Below are 21,470 nucleotides of genomic sequence, written 5' to 3' on the forward strand. Positions count from 1 at the left end.
TAGCATATTTAACAGAAAACAGCACTTCTTCAGTATATAAGCTACTTTGCTTATAGTCACTCATTATTTCTTATTGTTTTTTTTAAAGATTTATTTTTATTTGTTTGAAAGTCCAACATGGGGGACAGGAGAGAGAAAAAGAGATTTTCCACCTGCTGATTCATTCCCCAAAGGCATCAATCACCAGAGCTGCCAGGCTGAAGCCAAGAGGCTGGGCCTTCATCTGGGTCCCACCATGAGTGTCGGGGCCCACGAACGTAAGTCATTTTCTGCTCCCTTTTCAGGTACGTTAGCAGCGAGCTGGGTCAGAACTTGAGCAGCTGAGACTAAAATTGGTGCTCCAAACTGGGATGCTAGATCACAAAGGACAGGTTAACCCACAGTGCTGGCCCCTGAAAATCCTCACTGAAGGAGAAACGGTCCATGTTTATTTTCCAGATTTGCACCAGAAGAGCTATTTTCAAATACGAAAAGGTCTATCTTAAAGTGAAATGAGAGTCTACACTGTCACACTCCAAAACAGGGACCATGGGGTCAAAGACACAATGGGTCCTTGATTCATGAAAAAAACGTGCATTACATTAAAAAAAAAATTTGGAAGGCAGTGTGACACAGAAAAGAGAGAGATGTTAAATTTGCTGGGTCACTCCCCAAACAGCCACAATGGTTAGGGCTGAGCCACATTGAAACCAGGGCCCAGGAACTACATCTGGTTTCTCACAGGTGCCAGAGGCCTAAGCACCTGGGCCGTCACCTGCCGCCTTAGCAGCTGTGTTAGCAGGGAGCTGAGACTAGAACCAGCGCTGAGATCTAAGATGACGGAAGCAGTGCCAGAGGCATGTTAACTGGCTGTGCCACAGTGTCCAACCCATATTAACTTTTCTATACATCTCCATGCATTTTCTGGAACGCCCTCATGTCAGAAGGCACAGCAGCTCCTTAGTAATCAAACAGGTCCACAGGGACACCTTAGGTGAGAGGATGGGGTCCCTGCATGAGGGATCCTCACTTTCAAGTGCACCCTGCAAACTTCCCAGTGGGCCAGAGGGCAGTGAGGTAGACACACAGCAGGACTCCAGCACCCAGCCCTCAGTTCCACCTTGCCGTGATGCAAGCACCCGGCACCTACCCGGAGATACAGAGTGGTATTTTTCAGGTTTGACAAAATTCCATAGGGGAGAGGAAAAGCGCCGGTCAGGTTCACAGACAGAATGGCATCTCCAATATTGTCCAGGTCATCCAGCAGCACGCCAGTGCACTCATCGTCACAAGCTACAGACAAGGGAACCACACTCCAAGTCAATGCAAAGCCGCCTGTCATGCTCCCATGGGGCTCCAGGAGCACCCCACCCCCGTCATTACCATCCAGATGGTCAAAGAAAATCCCACAGCCCCCACGGACCACACCTGAAGCTACTACTGCTTTCACCGTAAGTGCTGAGCCTTTTTCACCCAAACGATGATGCCAATATTCAGACCTGTTCCCAGCTGAGCCCAAGAGAGGCCCCGGTTTGGCTGGCTCCATCACCCTGCACCACCCTGTATGACCCTTAGTTCAGCTTTAACCCAGACCTGCTACAAAGGATCCAAGGATTGCCTCTCAGAGCCTGTCTTGCCCTACAAACCGCTGAAAAGACCCCCCCCCCCCCAAGAGCCTCCTGTGCTTGCTGTTGATACAAAACAGTAGGGGCAAAAGCAAGCAAAAACTGTGGCAGCCAGGAGCTGAAGGCGTGCTGACATCTGGGTGGACAATGACAACAGCTCAGGCTGGTCCTTGGCTCTGCTACCCGAGTCTCAAGCAGCTAAAGCAGGATGCTGGAGGAAGCAGCAGAGCCTGCAAACGTACAGCAAAGGTTCAGTTTGGTTCAAGCAGTTGCAATCTGCGCTTAGGTAAAATCATAAACTACACTTGGCAAAGGGCTTTCTGCTGCTGCTATCCAAACAGGGTGCTGTAACCTCTTGGCTCCCCAGAAAGGAAACCATTCAAGATGAAACTCGTCCTTTAGATATTTAGAGGAGAAAACCTACAAACACAATTGCTCTCCAGCAATATGTGCCTGGGTTCGCATTGTTCGCATTGCAGTCCAGTGGCTCCTGGCCGGCAAATGCACTGCCCGGATTCACGGTCACAGTCACCGTGAACAGAGCCGTGTGGGCTGCAGTCACACTTATGGCACCTGCCGCCCAGCATCCGAGGGTTCCCATAGTAGCCTGAGGAGCACCTGCAAGAAGGAAAGATAAGCAGGTATAAACAATGGTACCAACAATACAACAACCAGCTTTTACCCTGGGACATAACCATTTGCACCAAACGTCACACGGAGCACACAAGCTCGTTCCTAACAGGAGAAACTGTTTAGAGACAGCATTAAGCCCCTCCCCCCCGGAATCTACTGTGCACATGCAAATGAACAATGACTGCCAAGTTGCTAGAGGAGTGTGCCTATTGTAAACGTGCCTACGATGCCCGTGTGCATGTGCAATGCCATACCTTTCACAGTACTGTCCTTCATAGCCAGGGGCGCAGGCATCACATCGGAGGTCACCATCACCTTCCAGGACACAAGTGGGACTGAAACTGGAAGCACAATTTTTTTTTTTTGCATTTCCAGATCTACAACTTCAAATCTTTCTTAAATACTTATTACTCTTAGGACACACCCAAAATTCTTCAGCTGCTACTAAGTAATAATACCAGTAAGATACACCCAAGAGGTGTTAGGAAACTGTTCAACGTTATGTGATTACACCAGATGATCAGACAAGCTTTTCAGAGCTTACGACCTAATGGACACAACAAGGAAAATAAACATAAAATCAGTATAATTAATAACACATTATGAATCCCAAGAATCTTCTTCAGACCTCCTGCCAGTATACTCATGTGACCTCTTGAGGAGTATAATTCATTTAGTCTCCCCAAAGAAGCTTCCTGGTACCAAGGGTCTTGCTCTAAGATTTCAGTAGGGAACTGCCTGGCTGACCCGGTGGTAAGGTGTTAAGAGGGCTGGAATGAGCTTGTGCAAGCATGAAAGACAGCAGGGAGAAAATGGTTGAACAAAGGCAGATGAGTAGAAATTAACTGTTAGGAACAGTAAAGGAGAAAGGTAGGGCGAGAAAAGCCATGAGGTGGGTGTGGCTTGAAAACAGGTGGAGCTAAAGGTAGGGAGGGAGGCGCGGCAGGTGGCAGAAGCCAAGTGACAGCCTCTGGGAAGCCAGTATCCCTGGATCCTCAGACTTCAGCCTGCCTTTCCAGCACCTTCTGTTTTCAAGTTTAAAATTCCTAAGGTGCCATCTAGAGGCTACGCTGGGTACCTGCAAGCTATAGAAAAAGCAAAACCAGACACACACACACACTAGCGTTACAGAGTCCCTAGGTGACCAGTAAAGTGATTCCAAGTGTAATTTATTAGTCCTACGCCAGACTGGACTTTTTTCTTCTATAACCACTAAGGTTCAGACTCCAGCGGAAACAAACAAAAGGTGGAGAACAAAAGCATGTGTTGTATGGTCTCTCTGTTTAGAGACACACATTGGTTCCCACCCTCACACTCGTAACTCCTAACACAACCTTTAATTTGTTCATGTGAGCTCCGGGATGGTTGCCCAAAGAGTAGAGACATGCGCAAAGGAGACAGGGGCAAGCTGCCCCCAACATTTCTTGAACACAGATCACTCTGTAGGTATGGTCCGTGAGAGCTACATGGATTAATTTCCTCTGAGATGACACAAATACATCCCTCCGTTGGCTTTTTCCACAATTCTGAACTGACTGACACACCCTGTTCTTTTTCCTGTGATCAAGGCACCACAATGAGGCAGACCAATCCTCTCCAGTTAAGATAGTCCACGCTTTCCCCAATTTGCTGAGTATAAGTGATGCTAAAACATACCCATTTTCACACACACATACAAACATTTCAATAGCAAAGACCAGAGAAATGGAAATAAGTCAAAATTTATACATAAATTTAAGGTGAAAAAAAAACACAATAGCAACAGCAAATTTTAGGCTGCTTGGTTGTCCTGAAGGGCAGGGTCCACACTGCCTCTTGCTTGGCACCTTCACAGCCAAATATGACATGCTATGAAGCAATGAAAGATCCAAACAGATATAAAAATAAAATACGTTATCTCCCCAAAGTTTGTATTTTATCTTTCCGTGCTCAGTATCTTCTCACATATTCTGAGCAATAAGAAAACGCTGCTTATGCATGATAAATTTCACTTAACCAGGGAGAATCCAATGATATTTCAACTCCCACTTCAAATCTCTAGTTCTTTTTTGCATTCAGATGATTCCAGCACCACAAGGTAGAAACCAGTACCAGTCTTACCACTATCACTTCTCAGCACCAAATTAGGGAACAAGCAGACATGAGCTCTAAACCCATTCACTTAAAGAGAAATTTAAATGCTTTGGCATCATCATTCAAAAAATTAATGGCAATACCTCTCTATACAAACCAAATATCGAGGCTGGGGAAAAATTAGTTTTAAACAAACAGCTTGTAAGTCCTTCTTCAATGGATTGTTTTCTAACACCAAGCACCAATAAAGATACTTTAGTGTTGTTAGAGTTTCTTCAAATGCTTATGAAAGTGAAAACTCTCTTAAAATCAGATTTTTTTCAGTGCATGGGAAATATTCATTAGTGCATACCACACAGAGACCCTGGAACATGAGCCTGAGAATGGAAGCAGCCCCAGGCACATGCCTCTGGCGTGCGAGGCTGCACCTGTGTGGGCTCACCTGGCAGGCTGGCGGTAGGGGCAGGTGCACGGAGAACAGTCGTCGGCCAAGCCAATCACCTTCCCGTAATATCCTGGCGCGCACACGTCACAGTGGTCCCCCGCTGTGTGATCGCTGCAGTTCTGGGAGCCCACATTTCACAAGGAGAGAGAGAGAACCAGTACAAATCAGTCTTCTCTAACAGCCGAGCACTGCCATGCCTCATACCATGTTGCAGTTGGAAAAAAAAATCTGAGGGGAGGGGAGCACTTTCCTAGGGTGTGTGTGTGTATATATATATATAATAATATCTATAATATAAATATGTTAAATTATATTAGATATATATATATAATAAAAATAAATAAAATATATCTCCATACATTCCATACATATATCCTGAAAACATTTCTGGCTTTGAGGCCTTCATTCCTTGTTAAGACTGCATTCTCTAATCCAGCCTACAAAAAGACATCCTTCTTAAAGAAAAATACACACGGGGCCAAGCAAAATAATCAGCACTCGGAACCTTCAAATGTGGATCGAATATTCCGAGCGACACAGAAAGCGAAGCACCGGGTTTGCACATAGTCAGCGCCCAAGGGATCTAGACGCAGAGTTACAAGAGCAGCAGTGAACAGAAGGATCACATCGGGAACAAGACACTGAAGGGGAAAAAATCCGTGGTCTTGTACTGCCAACAGAACCTTGCAATCATCGACTGAATCTCAGTGGAAAAATAAATCATCATTAGGAGCTACAGCTTTCCTATCAAATAAGAGCACATGTTTTTTTAGTTAAAAGAGCAAGTGATTCTTGCCACCCAAACTGATTTACAGTCTGTATTTGCTCGAGGCATTGCTATGTCCTCAGGCCCTGGGCACCTGGCTCCGTATCTGGTGCAGCTGGACCAGTAACAGAGGAGCTCCAGCAAGCTTGCAGAGCAACTTGCCATCTCCTTACACTTTCATCTTCAGCAGTGAGAAAACTTCATTGCTTAACAAAGTTCCTTTTAAGTCAGACAAAATCTGGTATTCATCATTTTAGAAATGTGTTCCTATTTCACTGGAATCCACTTGCACCTTAAAAAAAATCAATCTATTTAGAAGTAAAATTTGCAACCTTTTCATTTGAAAAGAATTTGTTCAGTGTTTATTTTAATGACACAGTATCAGACTGACTGGTTATGCACGTTAGAGGATGGGAGTGAATTCTGACAGATCTTCCAGATTTTCTCATTGCTAACGCCAGCTCCAGCATTCAAAAGTCCCCTTAACATGCAATAGGCTGTGGGCTTCTTGGTCTTCAAGATCGAAGGCAAATTGTCCAAAAGTAAGCTGCTTTTTTGTAACTTAACCTGAACTAGCGGTTCATCACCATGGCTCCAAAGAATAAAACCGCACCAACAGGTCCATGCTCCAGGACCCACAGTCTGAGGAACAGTCAGAGCCGTCCAGGCACAGGTGGGGCGACTCCGGCAACGGGCTCCCTGTTGTTGAAGTCAGGCATGGAAATGTGAATTAGGTGACTGTCTGCATCAATGTTGTCACTGGACTTGCAATTTGACAAAAGTAGTCCTCCTGCAACCCTGGAATTGTTCCCGGTAAGTCCCGACATGTGCATTCGTGAAGAACATAGAACCTAGATCTGCAAAAGGCAGGGAAACCTGCTTGGAGGTGTGCTCAGGACCCCGAGACTGCAGGAGAGTAGGCTAATGCAGAGTCATCAGAGGGTTTCCTGACAGCTTGGATGGTCACTGGTGTGTACGGAAACAGTTCAGAGGCCAGGTGAGGGCTCAGACGGGTTCCAGGTAACATCTGGCAAAGAGCAGGGGACTACTTGGTAGCATCCAGTCCTCAGGTCACTCTCCAGACTGGGTTAAGAAGCAAGTAGTTATTTTTCAGTTATTTCTTAGGGTACACATCGACAGATGAACTGCGATTTTACAACTCTATTCGGGTGAATTTGGGTCAGGCTGGTGGAGGTAGTAATTGAAGTCTTTTGAACACCTGATCTTGTTACAGTGGTTGCAGCAAGGAAAGACAGAGCTTAACTATCTCTGTGACCTGCTGCCCCACGATCAGCCAAGGGACCTTCCTAGCTAATTACATTTCACTTTATTGCCCTGAAATCCATTCTCCTTAAATCCTTAAATGAGATCTTCTTATTTTCTCTATTAGCATTTTGCTTTTGCCTGGAGTGTGAGCTGATTAGAATGAAGGAATTTTTTCCTAATAGTGTTGCAGCAATTAGCATCCTCATTAAGTTCATTTGACCATGTTTGGCTGGAATAATTCCCTTATTCCACATAGACAGTGGAAGCAGCAAAGGTTAACATGGGCCATTTTCATGGAAGAAACCCATGCAGTCCTTTTGTGCTAAATTCACCTGAGCACTGCTGTAATTTAGCAGTTTTCTAAGGAGGAAATGGAATTCCAATCCACATACAAAAGGCCCCCTGAAGATGAATGTGGGCGGGCTGAGTGCCAGCGGCAAGCCCAGTGACCTTGCCCCTCGCCCTGGCTTCCTGTGTTCCTGTGGCTGGCTCACATCTAGGAGCTGCAAGGCTTCAGGTGTGTCTCTCCCTCTGGTGACTTCTTTACCACGGATAGGTTAGCCTCAGCCCAACTGATGCAAAAGCCAGTGTTCACATGAGGGATTGTAAAAACAAGATTGTAGATCAAGAACAAGATTGTACATCTCCACAAAGTCCAGGATATAAGTCGGTCCTCAGTCAAGGCCATGAGGCCTCTGTCCAGGTCACTTGGTCTCTGCAGTGGACAGAGCATCTCTTATGTCTCTGAGACTCATCTTTCTGGGGAGGTAGCCGAGACTCAAGCTCCTGATTAAAGTACTGTGTCATCATCACCCAGTAGAACATGCATTAAAAAATAAATAACAGGGTATTTACAGCACTGGCATTAACTTATTTTATAACCTACAGGAGAGTCTTCATAAAGTTCTCACTCTTTTTTTTAATTTTTTAATTTCAGAGGGAGGGACAGGAGGAGGCAGGGAGAAAGAGAGCTATCATCTTTTGGCTCAAGTCACTCCCCAGAAACCTGCAATGGTTGCCAAGTTTGAGTCAAGTCACAGGTGAGAGTAAGGACTTAATCCAGGATTCCCATACGGGTGGCGGGGACCCAACTGCTTGAGCCACCACCTGCTGCCTTTCGGGGTACACATGAGGTAAGCAACCCCATGCACTCCAACATTGGGCTATGGATGTCTCAAGTACAGTCTGAACTGCTACAGCAAGCTTCTGCCTCAGTATGAGTCTTCTGCATTTATTTATGCATCTTTCTGTATTTCCTAAACCAACCAACTGGAAGGACTAGGTCAGTTCATATACCCCAGAGCCCGCTGTAAAACTCAGGTGAGCACCCACACAACCATACCAGACATTTCCCAGTTTCGGGGTCACACATGTCACTGTGGTTGTTGCAACTGCATGGCACACAGGGAGCAAGAAGAGGGCGGGGGCCCCTGCCAGCACCTTCTGGAAGCCTCCCTCGGTGGTAGCCTGGTGCACAGTCCTGAGGGAATGCCAAAGGGAACCATGTGATTAAAATCAGACAAAGGCTTTAGACAGACATTTCTTCAAAGAAGGCACAGAATGGGCCAAGAAGCACATGAGAAGTTCAGCATCCCCATCACAGGGAAACACCAGCCAAGCCATAGACAGAAGGTAGCCACTGGCCAAACCAAATGCATCACACGAGTTGGTGAGGACATGGGGATGCTGGAACCTTCACAGCTTGCAGGTGAGAACGCAGAGCAGCAGGAACAGCAACTATGAAAAACAGCCTACAGGCACCACGAAACTTGAAAACCGTATTACCACGAGACTCTGCAATTGCACTTCTGGGTATATGTCCAAAAGAACTGAGCACAGGGACTTGCAGAGATGTGTGTGCACCCATGTGTTCAGCGGCATTACTCACAGCAGTTGAAACATACAAGCGACTAATACGTCCATCAAAAGAGCAGTGGAGACACAGCCAAACTTGAGTGACTGCACATTACCCTCCACCCAGAGCCATCAAACTCATAAAGGGGACAGTGATGGGAGAGGAGACAGGAAGGAATTTCTGGAGGAGTACAGAATTCTGTTCTTTTTCTTAATCAGAAGAGCAGAGAGAGACAGAGAGAGCTCTCATTCATTCGTTCACACCTCATTGTCCACAAGGGTTGGGCAGGCCTGGGGTTGAAGTGGGGAGCCAGAAACACAATGGACGTCTTCCACGAAGGTAGAGAACCCAATTACCCGAGCCATCACTGGCTGCTTTTTGGGATTTGGAATTAGAGCCAGGAATCCAACCCAGGGACTTGGATACTGAGCGCGGGCACAGTGACCAGTGTCTTAACTGCTAAGCCCAAAGTTTTCCCCCAAATTTTTAACTTTGTGACTACACCCAACACTACTGAACTTAAGAGCACAGTCTAATTTGAAGCTGAGTCTTTTATCAGAATAAAAACGTGTAATGCGAAAGGAGAGAAGAGGTTCTGTTGGTCACTGGGGCATTGCCATCACAAGCAATTCCACACTAAGAACTGATGGTCTCTGAAGTCTCCCTACCTGACAGGAGAAGCCTGCTGTGCCCAGAGGACAGACACACTTCTCCAACAGCGAGGCCACCTCTCCGTGCGGCTGTAGCGCATCAGCCTTTTTGCCGACTTCCAAGGAGATATTTGAGATCCTGTGCCACGTGTGGAAGGGAAAGAGCCAACAGGGACATTTGAAAAGCTTCCTAGATGAGCTGCACCCCACCCCACACAACATTTGCGTTAGGAAACCCAATGTCTCCTTCCAGGTTGGAGCACTTTCCACTGCTAATTCCCTAAGTGAGCCCTCGGCCAAATTTTTACAACTTGAGAATACAGCTATGGAAACTACGCCTGAGGGATCTTCTGCAAGTGCTGGTTTTGGCTTCACAGCTCTCTTTATGAGCTAATGGATTCAATAAGCAGGTGATTGCATTCTTAATACATCATTACAAAGGAATGACCACTACGGTTTTGTAGCATAGAAAATAGTACCTTCTTTTTTTACATTTTATCTTCATAAGTACCTACGATATACTCTTAAATCCACGTTAGCATGGGTGGTGAAAAATTTACGTTGTAATTCACAGATTCCATATTGGTATTCTTATTTAATAGGCTTTTAGTAAGGAACAGAAATGCTCAGAGATTCAGACCCTCAAAAGACTCAAAAAATGGAATTAAAAGGATAAGTGTACTTTAAAGGATGTATAGCTCTCAAATGTCTTTGGAGCAAAAAAAAAAATCTTATATTTTAGTTCCAGTTTTCCAGTAGCGACTTAAGCAGTAATAAAGACAGTGAAGCCAGTCTAATCCTTGCATCCCATTCCAAAGAAGGAAAACATTCACGCTTCCCAAAGCGGTACCTGCTCTGCTGGAGCCCTTGACCATATGAGGCCTTGACAAGGATGTACTCAATGTTGCTGAGAACAGACATGAAATCTGAGCGTGTGACAGGTTCCTCGGAAACAGAGTTAAAATATTTCCAGAAATTCTGTGGGTGAGGAGCAGATTTCATTAAATCCAGAGTGTAAATTCTCACAAGCACATGCCCCTTTCCTAAATTTCTCCAGAATTGAACCTTGCTCTGTAAATCCTGCTCAGTGTTACTGACAAGTCTCCACGGGGCAGCCTCATTCAACACAAAGCCCGGAGCAGCAACTGGCACACACTGAACACAGCGTAAACATCTCCTGGGCAGCAGAACCTCCCAGACTTTCCAGACTTCAGCCCAAAGATTTCACCATTGTCTCCATACAGGATGATGGCAGTACGTCAAGGGGAAGGATGTAAGATGCAATCCCATTAAATCCACAGACTTATTACAGCAGCCCCTCCCCTTATGTACAAGACATACAAGTCCCTGCAGCTTGTCTGAAACCCAGGGTAGTACCACCCTGTGTCATCTTTTTTTCTATACACATGAAAATTCTGTGATAAAAATCAAAATTAGGCATCAGGATAGATTAACAACAATAATACACTAACAGAACAATGTACTGCAGTGAAACTGGCAGCATGACCACTCTTGCACTTAAGGGCTATTACTAAGTAAATGAGCTTGAGCCCAAACATCGTGTTACTTGGACAGTTGATCCCATAACCCAAAGTGGGTAGTGTGTATCGCGTGGGGATGCTGGACAAAGGGATGAGTGACAACCCAGGCAATATAGAATCGGATGGCATGAGATTATATCATGCTATTTAGAATGACTTGCCATTTAAAACACTGTTTCATTTTACAAACTGATTTACTTCTAGAATTTTCCATTTTGGACCACAGTTGACCAAGACTTACTAAACCCACAGAAAGGGAAACAGAGGATGAGGATGGACAGCTTGAGACCATGAAATTCAAACTGCTTTGTCTATCTTGCTAAACCTGTGAGAAATTTGATTCCAGAGTTTTCTGGCTTTTTTTTTTTTTAATAGGCAGCATTATGCTTTCATCGCGTCCACAGGAAAGCCCATACCCTTAAGGAATGTGTAAGAAAAGATCCTATTGTTACCTCCTTCATTTCTACTTCTTGCTGCTGCCTCACTCCATTCTCTGGCGCAGGGGCATCCATGTAAATGACTTGCTTTCTGGTCCGACCTCCTTTGATGAGAACTTGAGGCTCCAAGTTGGAGGTGCCGATGCCATCGGAAGAGTAGAAGGCCACGCTGTATTTCAGTTTGCCACCATAGGCCAGGAGCTGTCAAAGGACAAATTGCTGCTTACTGCTCTGACATAGTTTCATTGAAAAACCTTTCTATTATCATAAGAAAGAAATCTCGTATCATAAAAATGCATCCCATCGCTGAAATATGCGATCTCAAACTGGCTTTTAATTCTACTAAATGATTAAGTTGACCCAAGTTATGGTTCTTCTGGTTAATACTAATAGAGCTGACCTCCCAAATAACAAACCAGTGTGGCAGGAAGAATTCTCATTGTTTTCAAGTTTCTTTTAACCATTATTTGTATCTACAAGAACATAAGCTGTATGGTTGCCAATTTTAAAGGCCAGAGTGAAACATTACACACCACACGCACACACACACACTAGTGTTTATATGAACAAAAACACACAAGTAATGCATTTCATGACTCTTTTCTACTTGTTTTTTCCTCCAAAATGAGTGGCAGATTTTTAAAAAAGGGCACCCGAGTCACAGCTTCTAGGTTATAAGGAGCAGGTGTCATTAAACAGGGAATGTTTTTTGAATAACTGGTTTAGGATAAAAAAAAATAATAAAAGGATTTAAACTTTCAAAGACTAAGAATTATTGAGAATGTAAAAATTCAAACATTCGGTGCTTGTGTTGGGAGGACAGAAGTAGTAAACTTCCCCATTGCCACTTAGAAGAGGAAAATTAATAACCGCATCTATTTGTTGGGTTTTAATACATTTTCTGAGAGAGACAGAGCGTGAGCGAGCTGTTATCTGCTAGTCTAATCTTGAGCCTGGGGCTGGACCAAGCTAAAGTTAGGAGCCTGGAACTCCATCCAGGTCTCCCAGCTGTGTGGCAGAGACCCAAGTATCTGAGCCCCCACTACTGCCTCCCAGGGTACACATTAGCAGGAAGCTGTAACTGGAAGTGGAGTGGGGACTTCCAACCAAATTACTCCCATAGGAGACTCTGGCATCTCATCCAGTATACTGACTACAAGGCCAAATACCAGTCCCAGTGTCATATCTTTCAGTGATGGGACAGTATAGACTATTGCGATTGTTTTATATACATGGGGCCCAGGGGAAAGGGCTGGCTCCTGGCTGAGAACCTGCTTACCTGGTCTCCCTGGAACTGTTCCGGCAGCCACCAGTAAAATGGCTCGGCCTGAATGTGCTGTCGGGCAGTCACGGCGTCCAGCAGGATATCAGGGGCCTGGTAGTGGACCCCCTCCATCGTGCCCCTCAGGTTACTCTGGGAAACCACTCTCAGAAGAGGCTGATCGGAGTCCAGCGTCACCTAGTCGTGGGCAGAGGGGAGGAGAGGATGGCACTCAAGACTGTGGCTGACCCATCAAGTCTGACGGGTCACATTTGCCACTAATTCGGATATGACAGTGTCATGATCACTTTCCCCTGAAACCAAACAGTAGCTGCCCATGAACTGAAAACGCCATCAAATGTGACATTTAGTGTCAACCAATTGCTAAAGCAAGGTGGGGCTCCCTTAGATGAAACAGACTGTTGAAATGTTGCATTTTTATCTTTTCCCCAACTTTGACAGATCAGCTAAGGAGCAAAACGAGGAGCTCTGTTTCACATACAGAAGTATTGCCAAAAGTTTGTGGGGGAAAAAATGTAACTGAAATACTTATTTTTGGCTTAAAAACTTCTGAAATCCATGCAGTTTTTTGCCATAATACACATTTCCCACAAACTTTTTGAAGACTTCCTATATGCAGAAATTTCAAAATTCTCGGCACCAAAAATAATCATTTATTTTCCACGAACTCCTTTGAAGTTGCCTGGCATGAACCCACACTAGCTTTTTGGAGCTTACAGTGCCACAAGAACAACATTTATAATGTAAATACTTGGTTGAGAAAGGCTAGTGTAGGACACGTTAACTGGGTGACTTACTGGGGTCCTCACGTAACCCTGTAGCTCTGAGCAGAGGTGGGACAGTCCGAAGCAAAAGCATGGTCTGCATCCCAGCGGGTCGTCCGCGTGGAGGGCGAAGGTGCCAGCTCGGCATTCGCTGCACTGGAGGCCAAAGACGTTCTCCTAAAGAGGCGCAAACAGTAGACTCGTTTTCGCCTTGCAAAGAAGGAGAGGCAATTTCTGGACGCACAGCAACATAAGCAGATTAATGTGTGATTTAAATCCACACTATCATGGAACAGTTGCTTCCCTGGGGTGCAAGGTCCTAAGCCCCCTTGGGTATCAGTTCTCTCCCAGACCCCACTGCTCTCAACATCCTCCTGAAAGCCTTTGTGATATGAGCCTCCTGTCATGCCTCAGAACTGGCCCTGGCACTCCAGGGGGACTCTGATGGTCACTGGAGAACCGCTAAGTGGGTGGCTCTCAGGACAGACCCCTGTTGGTCAGATCATCAGTAATGATTGTTGTCATCACACGACGTGATAAACCAGAGAAACAGGGACTCCCAAGCCACCGACATCTGCTTGACTCCCTTCCTTCCCTCTCGTCACTCATCAACCTGCTACTTTCTGGTTTCTGTCTTATCAGCTACCGAGAAAAGAGAGGGCATAAGAAAAGAGGAGAGAGCCTCTTACTTAGAAAGCCTGCTGGGAAAACTCAGACAAACCTATGAAACGGACAGTGACATGGAAAGTTTCCCTCCTGAAAGATAACATGAATTTCTTTCCATCTTGGCCAGCAGCACCTACAAAGGCACAAGCTCCTCCCAGTTGCACAATCACAAGCCTCCTTGAAACCCTATACCATGTATTCTGCTTCTGTATTCAAGGCAGGCTGACTACCCACAGCCACTGGCACACGTGTTCAAAGGGATTCCATCATCCAACACTGGCAACAAAAAGAACCCCATTTCCAGAATCTTCCATTTTAGAAGAGTTTAGTAGACTTCATCTCAGATGCAGGAGTATGAACTCCTCAGCAGAGGGGTCTAACACTCGCTGCCAAGGTAGATGTGGGGAGGAGTGGTGCTGACTTGAGAACTGCCCTTCCATACCCACACCCGTGGGAGTTTGCATTCATTTCCTGTCGCCTGGATTTGACACCAACCATCCCAACTGCTACAGACAACTGAGGAGTGAATAGAAGGATGGGAGTTCTCTGCCTGTCCCCGCTCCCTTGCCTGTCAGACAGAAGCTGAAGCCCTCACTGCCTTCTTAAATTGTCAAGAGCTCCAAAGTCATTGTGATGGGGAGGGAGGAGGACAGTGGAGGCTAGCGGCAAGCACCTTGCAGGAGCAGGTGGCAGTTTCTTCCGCACAGCTGCAGAGACCCTGCTCCAGGTCACAGGTGTCCGCCAGCGTACCCCTCAGGTCGCAGTCACAGGGGACGCAGTCTGGGAAGTCTCTGTAACCCAAGGAGCACCGGTCACAACTGCGTCCATCAAATGCAGACTTGCACTGGCACTGGCCAGAGAGCATATCGCACTGGTAACTGGTCGACCCCTCACCACTGCAGTTGCAAGCCTGGAAGAAAACAAAAACACAGCCTTAACAAGTGTAAAGGCAAGTGTTGCTTTGTCATAGGGAACATGCACAATTCACATAACAAGAAGACGTATGCACCAATCTCCCCGCCCCATTGCTACGGGGAGTCACTTGGTCATGGGTTAATGGAAGGACTGTTTGCCTGGAATAACACGTGTACTTTGGGTCCAGACTAGAAATGGAAATGAATTACATCCAGCAAGATTACTTTAGAAGTCATTTCCCCATGTTTTTCAAAATGCAAAATGTATCTGTTTAATCAAAGAAAGCAGCAGAATTCTCTAGAGCTGGCTGATGTGACAAGATCTCTGAGTGCAGGGAGTTGGGACTTCCTTCTGGAAGATAGTATGTACTGCAGAACATATTTGAAGGACACAGAGAAAGAAATCTGGGTCATCCAATCATCCATTTAACGAACTTCTAGAAGAAAGTCTAGAATAACAGGTTTTAAGGCACAGCCCCTTTCCATTTTGATTTCTGCAATCTGAGTTTTTCAATAAACCGAAGTGATTCAATGGGGTAAAGCGAATGGATAGAGCAAAGGCAAGGCGGCCTGATACAGCCAAGGGGCCCTCGCTCCGGAAGAGGCAGAGATGATGGCACACCTGGCATCCACGCTCCAGGTCACGGCCCCAGTACCCATCCTCGCATTCCTCACACTGCAGCCCGCGGGTGTGGGGAGGGCAGATGCACGTGCCAGACCGGGGGTCGCAGGTGTTGTGTGTGTGAGCGCAGTCACAGGCTGAAAGAGACAAGGGTTCCTTAGGGGTATGCGTGATGTTCCCACGTGCTGCATTATCTAGATGGTTCTTCTGATTCCTGAAATCCCTCAGACTCCCAGGACCCCTGTGTCAGCGACGTGGCTGGAGAGGAAACCCGGAGAGCATGGGAAGGATTAGACTAGAAGAGGTGTTGAGTGGTGGGCAGAACAGCGAGAGCTGATGGCACGGAGCATTTACTGCATGCCAGACGGCCCGGCAGACTTTACACACCACCCTGATGGTACCCCTGGATGTAGATGCCAATTAGTTTCGCCCTACAGATGAGGAAGCTGCAGTAAAAGGAAGCCATCCATGTGTGCTCAAGGAATTTGGCAAAAGCAAGTCAGGAATTCAAGGTCAGAATCAAAGAGAAACGTGTGATTACCCTAACATCAAAACCAAGGAGGTCAAGAGCTCACCTGTGCAGCCACCATTCTGGAAGGCGTAGAAGCCATGGGAACACCTGTCGCACTTGTCGCCAGCCACCCCTGGTGCACAGCGACAGCGCCCTTCATCCGTGCACTCATCCGAGGTGGAGCCCGCTGTGCTGCAGCCACAGGCCAGGCAGCCGTGTCCTAGGGCCAGGCCATAGTAGCCGGGCTGTTTCACAACAAGGGGAGAGTAGGGGGAGCCAAAGTTCTTGAAATGTCATGAGACTGTTTTCCAAATTACAGACAGGATGTGTCACGATGCATCATGTGCCGCACAAGGACTCCCCTCCCCCCAGGTGGTCTCCCAGTTGCCATAGGTGCACGCCTATACATCTCACGGACACATGCCTTCAACAAACGCAATGACCAGTAAGTAGCTTACCAGGCACTGGTCACACTGCTGTCCAGTCACGTGGGGTTTGCAGTCACAGACTCCAGTCTCTGGATGGCACATCCCAGAATGCGAGCCTTTTTCATGACAGTTGCAGGCTAACACACACACACACACACACACACACGCATTGTTACTTCTAGTGGTAGTTATAGTGAGATTCTACGATTCCCAAGGAGAAAATCGTAAACATTCAATGCTTTCAATCTCAAAATTAGTTACATATATAATTAAATAGTATATATACATGTAATTATATATATGAAACCTTGCAATAACTTTAAAATTCAGGCATTTCCTGAAGAGTACACCAAATCAGATATTGGGAGACATCAGAGAAATAATGCTGAAGCTGTAAGGAGACAGTTTGCAAACAACCTTTAATCAAGTTATTCTTTCTTTGCATTGCAGTTGAACTATCTACATGTCGTTAAAAGCATGCCATGGGGACTCTGAAGTCAATTCAGCCATTCTTTCCTACCCCACATCACATGTGGATACAGAACTCCAAAACTCCCACATATCCTCACCTGGGATGAAGTGTGTATTAACATTATGCTTTATGGTGTACTGAAACATATTCTCCCGAGTCACATGTACCTTGTTTGAAAGCCAATGTCTGAGTTCAGCTGCATTGATGTTTCAACCTGTGGAGTCCCCCAGCTCTCCAAAGTGATGCAATTTAATGAGTCCAAAAAAAAGTTTACTTGATATTCATGAATGGCCACCAATGGCCATCTTAGCTATAACCTGACAGAAGGTATTATGTACACTTGTACTGAGAAATCATGAGACGTTTCACGTATGGTCCTTAATCAGAAAGCCTAATTCTGGAATTCTCTAAAACTCAGAACTTTTTTAGTATTGATATGGTCCCTCAGGTGGAAAATTCTACTCCTGGCTTCATGGGATGGGACATAATCAAAACAGTTACACAAAAAATCGTGTTTATACACTTTCAGATGCTGTGTATAAAGTGAACATAAAACAAAGATTTTATTCCCAAGATATCTCATTAGATGCATGCAAATATTCCGAAATACAAAAAAAAAATGTCTGAGATGTGACTTTGAGTAAGGGGTAATCAGCCTGTAGGATGACAGAAGTAAAAAAAAAAAAAAAAAAGAAAGGAAACAAAACAAAATTAAAAAAAAACACCTCACCAACAACAGAAAGCCCAGGCATGAATGGTATGGCAGATGCAGGGCACAGCCTGGGAACTGAAGGGCTGGTGGTCACCACCTCCTGCCTCCTTAACCAACTAGGGTCAACACTGCCCAAGACCCTGAGCCCCTCACCCTTCCAGGCTCCCAGCGTGGGCTGCAGCTCCCATGTGAGGCTATGCAAGGCTGTGGGTATTCATGGCTGTCCAGAGGCACTTGCTCAGTTTGACTATGTGGACTCCATTCCTGACCCTAACTCTAACCGGCTCACCTGCCACCCAGCAAACACCTCTCTCTCTCTCTCTCTCTCTCTCTCTCTCTCTCTCTCTCTCTCTCTCTCTCTCTCTCTCCTGTTTCTCTCTCTCTCCCTGTTTCTCTCTCTCTCTCTCTCCCTGTTTCTCTTTCTCCCTCCTTCTCAAACAAATGCAAGAGGAGCTGGAACTTCTAAGTCTCTGAATGCAGTCGTAGGATAATATTTTTTCCTGTGTAGCTAGCACCCTCTTGTGGCTCCACAATGTAATACCATACTTGGACTTCAGCATTTATGTGAACTTAACCAATACTTATAACTCAGATTTGTATTATTCACTCCTTTTAAAAAGGCTAAACTCTCCCTAAGCTCATCTTAGGTATAAGAAAATCTACTTTTCTTACTGGTTCTGAAATTTCAGGGTTCCAAGCTGACCTTGGCAGAGGTGTGCAGGCACAGACCACCAAGGCACGCCAAAACACCACTTGAGCATCTTCCACGGTTAGAGCTTCCCCATTTCCTGTATCCCTTCAGCATCTCCATCAGTTTGACAGGCTCTGAGCAGAGTTGAGTGGCAGGTGCCTGCTGACCAGGCCATGGCCTTGAGGGGGAGTTACTATCAAAGCCAACATAGAGAGGTCTATATTGGGTCTCCATTAGACTCCAGATAATTTATCTACCAGGCTGAACTCCTTATGACACATGTAAGTGGATGGGTGGGAACTTTCTAGAAGATGGAACCAAACAATGAACTTGACTTTGCAGGGCTTGCACTCACCACGGCAATTTTTGGCAGCCACTGCGTCCCCGTAGAACCCATCGGCACACCGTTCGCAATGGGTGCCAGTCGTGTTCCTGAGACACTTCAGGCATTCCCCAGTGACCGGGTCACAGTGTCCGGGCTCAGAGGGGTCCACATTGCCATTGCATTCACAAGGGACACAGGCTTCCCCAGGCACAGTTGGGTTTCCATAGTAACCATCTGCACATCTGGTACCCGGGGTTGAGGGTGGGATAAAAAAAAAGAACAATTCCTCAATGACATTATCCATCCCCCTCCAACCCATATTTAGGAAGTCACCAAACGGCTAATAAATCAAGACGGCCTCTTTCTCGGCTGGGTTGACCATGAAAGGGAGGCAACCCAACACTCAGCCACTCACAGATCTCTATTCATGGCAATGAGTTGGGAGAATATCTAATGGGAGACAAATCCAGCGATGCAGACTCACACAGGGCCAGCTGTGATCCTGACCATGTGGGTCGGCACTCTCCCCAAAGGCTAAGCCAGGACTGGCTGCTGAGGTTTATATCCAGGAAAGCTGCCAGAAGACCTACTAAACAGCCTCCTGCCCAGGGGCGCTTGAGGGTGGATAAACAGGGAGAGGGCACCAGGACTGCCTGTGGCTGCTTCCAGGCACTCCTGCCAACTCAGCTTAAAATGCAGCAGCATTCCTGCCCGACTCCCTGCAGGTGGACACACACGCTGTTTTCTCCTATATATCTGAAATGATCACACACCAGAGCTCCAAGCCCCACTTAATTTTAGTTTTAAAACTGGGGATTTAGTTTTAAAACTGTGCTAAAGCAGCTTTTAGAATCTGGGGCAGGGGTGGGGTGGGGCTGGCAATGCAGTACCTTTCGCACCAGTCTCCCGCGTAGCCCGGTGCACACTGGTCACAGACAATGTCCTCGTCCACAAGGTGGCAGGTGGGGCTGAAGCTGTGAGAACATTAGAAGTGACCGCAGTGTCCCAGTGGACAGGGCCCCATTGCTTTTCCTTTTTAAGATTTTATTTTTTAAATTGGAAAGGCCGATACACAGAGATAAGGAAAGACAGAAAGATCTTCCATCTGCTGGTTCTTTCCCCAAGTGGCTCAACGGCCAGAGCTGAGCTGACCCGAAGCCAGGAGCCAGGAACTTCCTCCGGTCTCCCACATGGGTGCAAGATCCCAAGGCCTTGGGCCGTCCTCGACTGCTTTCCCAGGCCACAAGCAGGGAGCTGGATGAGAAGTGGAACAGCCGGGACACAAACCAGCACCAATATGGGATCCCAGTAGATGCAAGATGAGTCACTAGGCTACTGCGCCAGGCTCTGGGGTCACTTTTTAAAATATGATAAAGGCAGCACTTCACCACTGCCGTCTTTACCAAGTTCCAATGACTTCTTGCTTCTCACTCAGATCCTGAGGCCTCTGCCACCTGGCACCAGTTGTGAGCCTCACGCGCCTCACTCCATATTACTGGCACAGAATAACCATGGCTCCTTGCTCCTCTGAGCCACAGCCTGCAGCCGGCTCTTTCTCATCACCCAACTCAGCTGTCATTTCCTTCAGGAAGCCGGCTCGGATGCTCCTGGCACTCTGAGCGCCTCTGCTCAGGTTCCTGATGCAGCAGCACCCACCTCTGCTAAGCGACGCCCAAATCAGGACAAGAGTAAATCCTTCCCACACCACAGTGTCAGGGAATCTCCACCTCTACAGAGACCCCAGATGCTGCACGGCTCCCCTTCACACATTGTTCCTGAGGGTTTGGTGGCTTTCCATTTTTGAGGGGCAGAGACACAGAGAGCTCCCATCTAGTAGTTCCCCCCCACAAACACACACCAAGTCGACCTCAAATGCCTGCAAGAGCATGGGCTGGACCTGGCCAACACCGGGCCTGCTGTACCCCAGGCCTCCCATGTCCATAGAGGGACTCAGCAACCTGAGCCATCACTGTTGCTTCCCACAGTCTGCACCAGGACAAAGTTGGAGTCAGCACCCGGGGTGGAAACTGAACCCAGGCACTCCGGCATGGCATATGGCCATCTGAATCAGTGTCTTAACTGTAATGCCAAATTCCTCACTCTTGGAGAGACCAGCACCTCATGATTTCCTCACAAGTAACCCTGAGGACATCCCTTTTAGGAATGGGAGTTTCCAATGAAAATCTCAATGGAAACTTCTTGGAGAATGGGTGAAGGAAGAGCCTCCTGGCTAAACCAGTGAGACAGAAGGGCTGGGCAAGCCCCTGGCTGGCAGGACACACAAGTCCTGGCAGGTCATGCAAGGCCCAAAAGTCCTCTTCCATCTGTTCCGGGCCCTGGGCAGCTCCTGAGCAGGGTGTGCAGGTCCACACTGCCTGGTCCACATGCCTGGTCCTTCCACCTGGACCAGTCTTCCACACTCTCAGCAGTCAAACCTGAGAGGACATTTTCCCTGGAGAGTCACTCATCAAGCCGCCCAGGCAGGTGGGCACTGCTTTCCCTGCCCTCACCATCCTGTGGACAGATTCTCATCATTGTCATGACCTCACTGGGAGGTTACGCATGAACATTTTGCTACTTACTCATAGCACCTACTCTGACTCCCAGGACACAGCAGGCAGTTGACCAAAACAACAACAACAACAAAATACATTAAAAAAAAAAAAAGCCCTTGGTGGAACCAATGAATATACCAGATTTTTCTTATTTAGCCTCATAGTCTCATAGCTGGGACATCAGATCAAACATTCACTGATCCCAGGACTGAGGCTGTACTGATCTCTATCCTCTGCACCTCCTAGGTAGAAACATTA

General features: G+C 46.7%; 1 protein-coding gene across 2 annotated transcripts in view; it reads right to left on the reverse strand.

Moving 5' to 3' along the window:
• Positions 1-21,470, reverse strand: part of LAMA1 (laminin subunit alpha 1) — a 144,255-nt gene that overhangs the window by 45,734 nt on the left and 77,051 nt on the right. For both annotated transcript variants that reach the window (XM_058677002.1, XM_058677003.1), the window contains 16 exons: positions 19,548-19,631; positions 18,688-18,899; positions 16,488-16,594; positions 16,094-16,274; positions 15,519-15,655; positions 14,656-14,892; positions 13,350-13,493; positions 12,550-12,729; positions 11,286-11,471; positions 10,143-10,270; positions 9,311-9,431; positions 8,130-8,267; positions 4,753-4,874; positions 2,492-2,578; positions 2,029-2,222; positions 1,130-1,272 (listed from right to left, as the gene is read on the reverse strand). In XM_058677002.1, the coding sequence (XP_058532985.1) occupies positions 1,130-1,272; positions 2,029-2,222; positions 2,492-2,578; positions 4,753-4,874; positions 8,130-8,267; positions 9,311-9,431; positions 10,143-10,270; positions 11,286-11,471; positions 12,550-12,729; positions 13,350-13,493; positions 14,656-14,892; positions 15,519-15,655; positions 16,094-16,274; positions 16,488-16,594; positions 18,688-18,899; positions 19,548-19,631 (2,401 nt within the window). The remainder of the gene's footprint in view (positions 1-1,129; positions 1,273-2,028; positions 2,223-2,491; positions 2,579-4,752; positions 4,875-8,129; positions 8,268-9,310; positions 9,432-10,142; positions 10,271-11,285; positions 11,472-12,549; positions 12,730-13,349; positions 13,494-14,655; positions 14,893-15,518; positions 15,656-16,093; positions 16,275-16,487; positions 16,595-18,687; positions 18,900-19,547; positions 19,632-21,470) is intronic.

This window comes from Ochotona princeps, chromosome 18 (genome assembly GCF_030435755.1).
Source record: "Ochotona princeps isolate mOchPri1 chromosome 18, mOchPri1.hap1, whole genome shotgun sequence".
NCBI lineage: Eukaryota > Metazoa > Chordata > Mammalia > Lagomorpha > Ochotonidae > Ochotona > Ochotona princeps.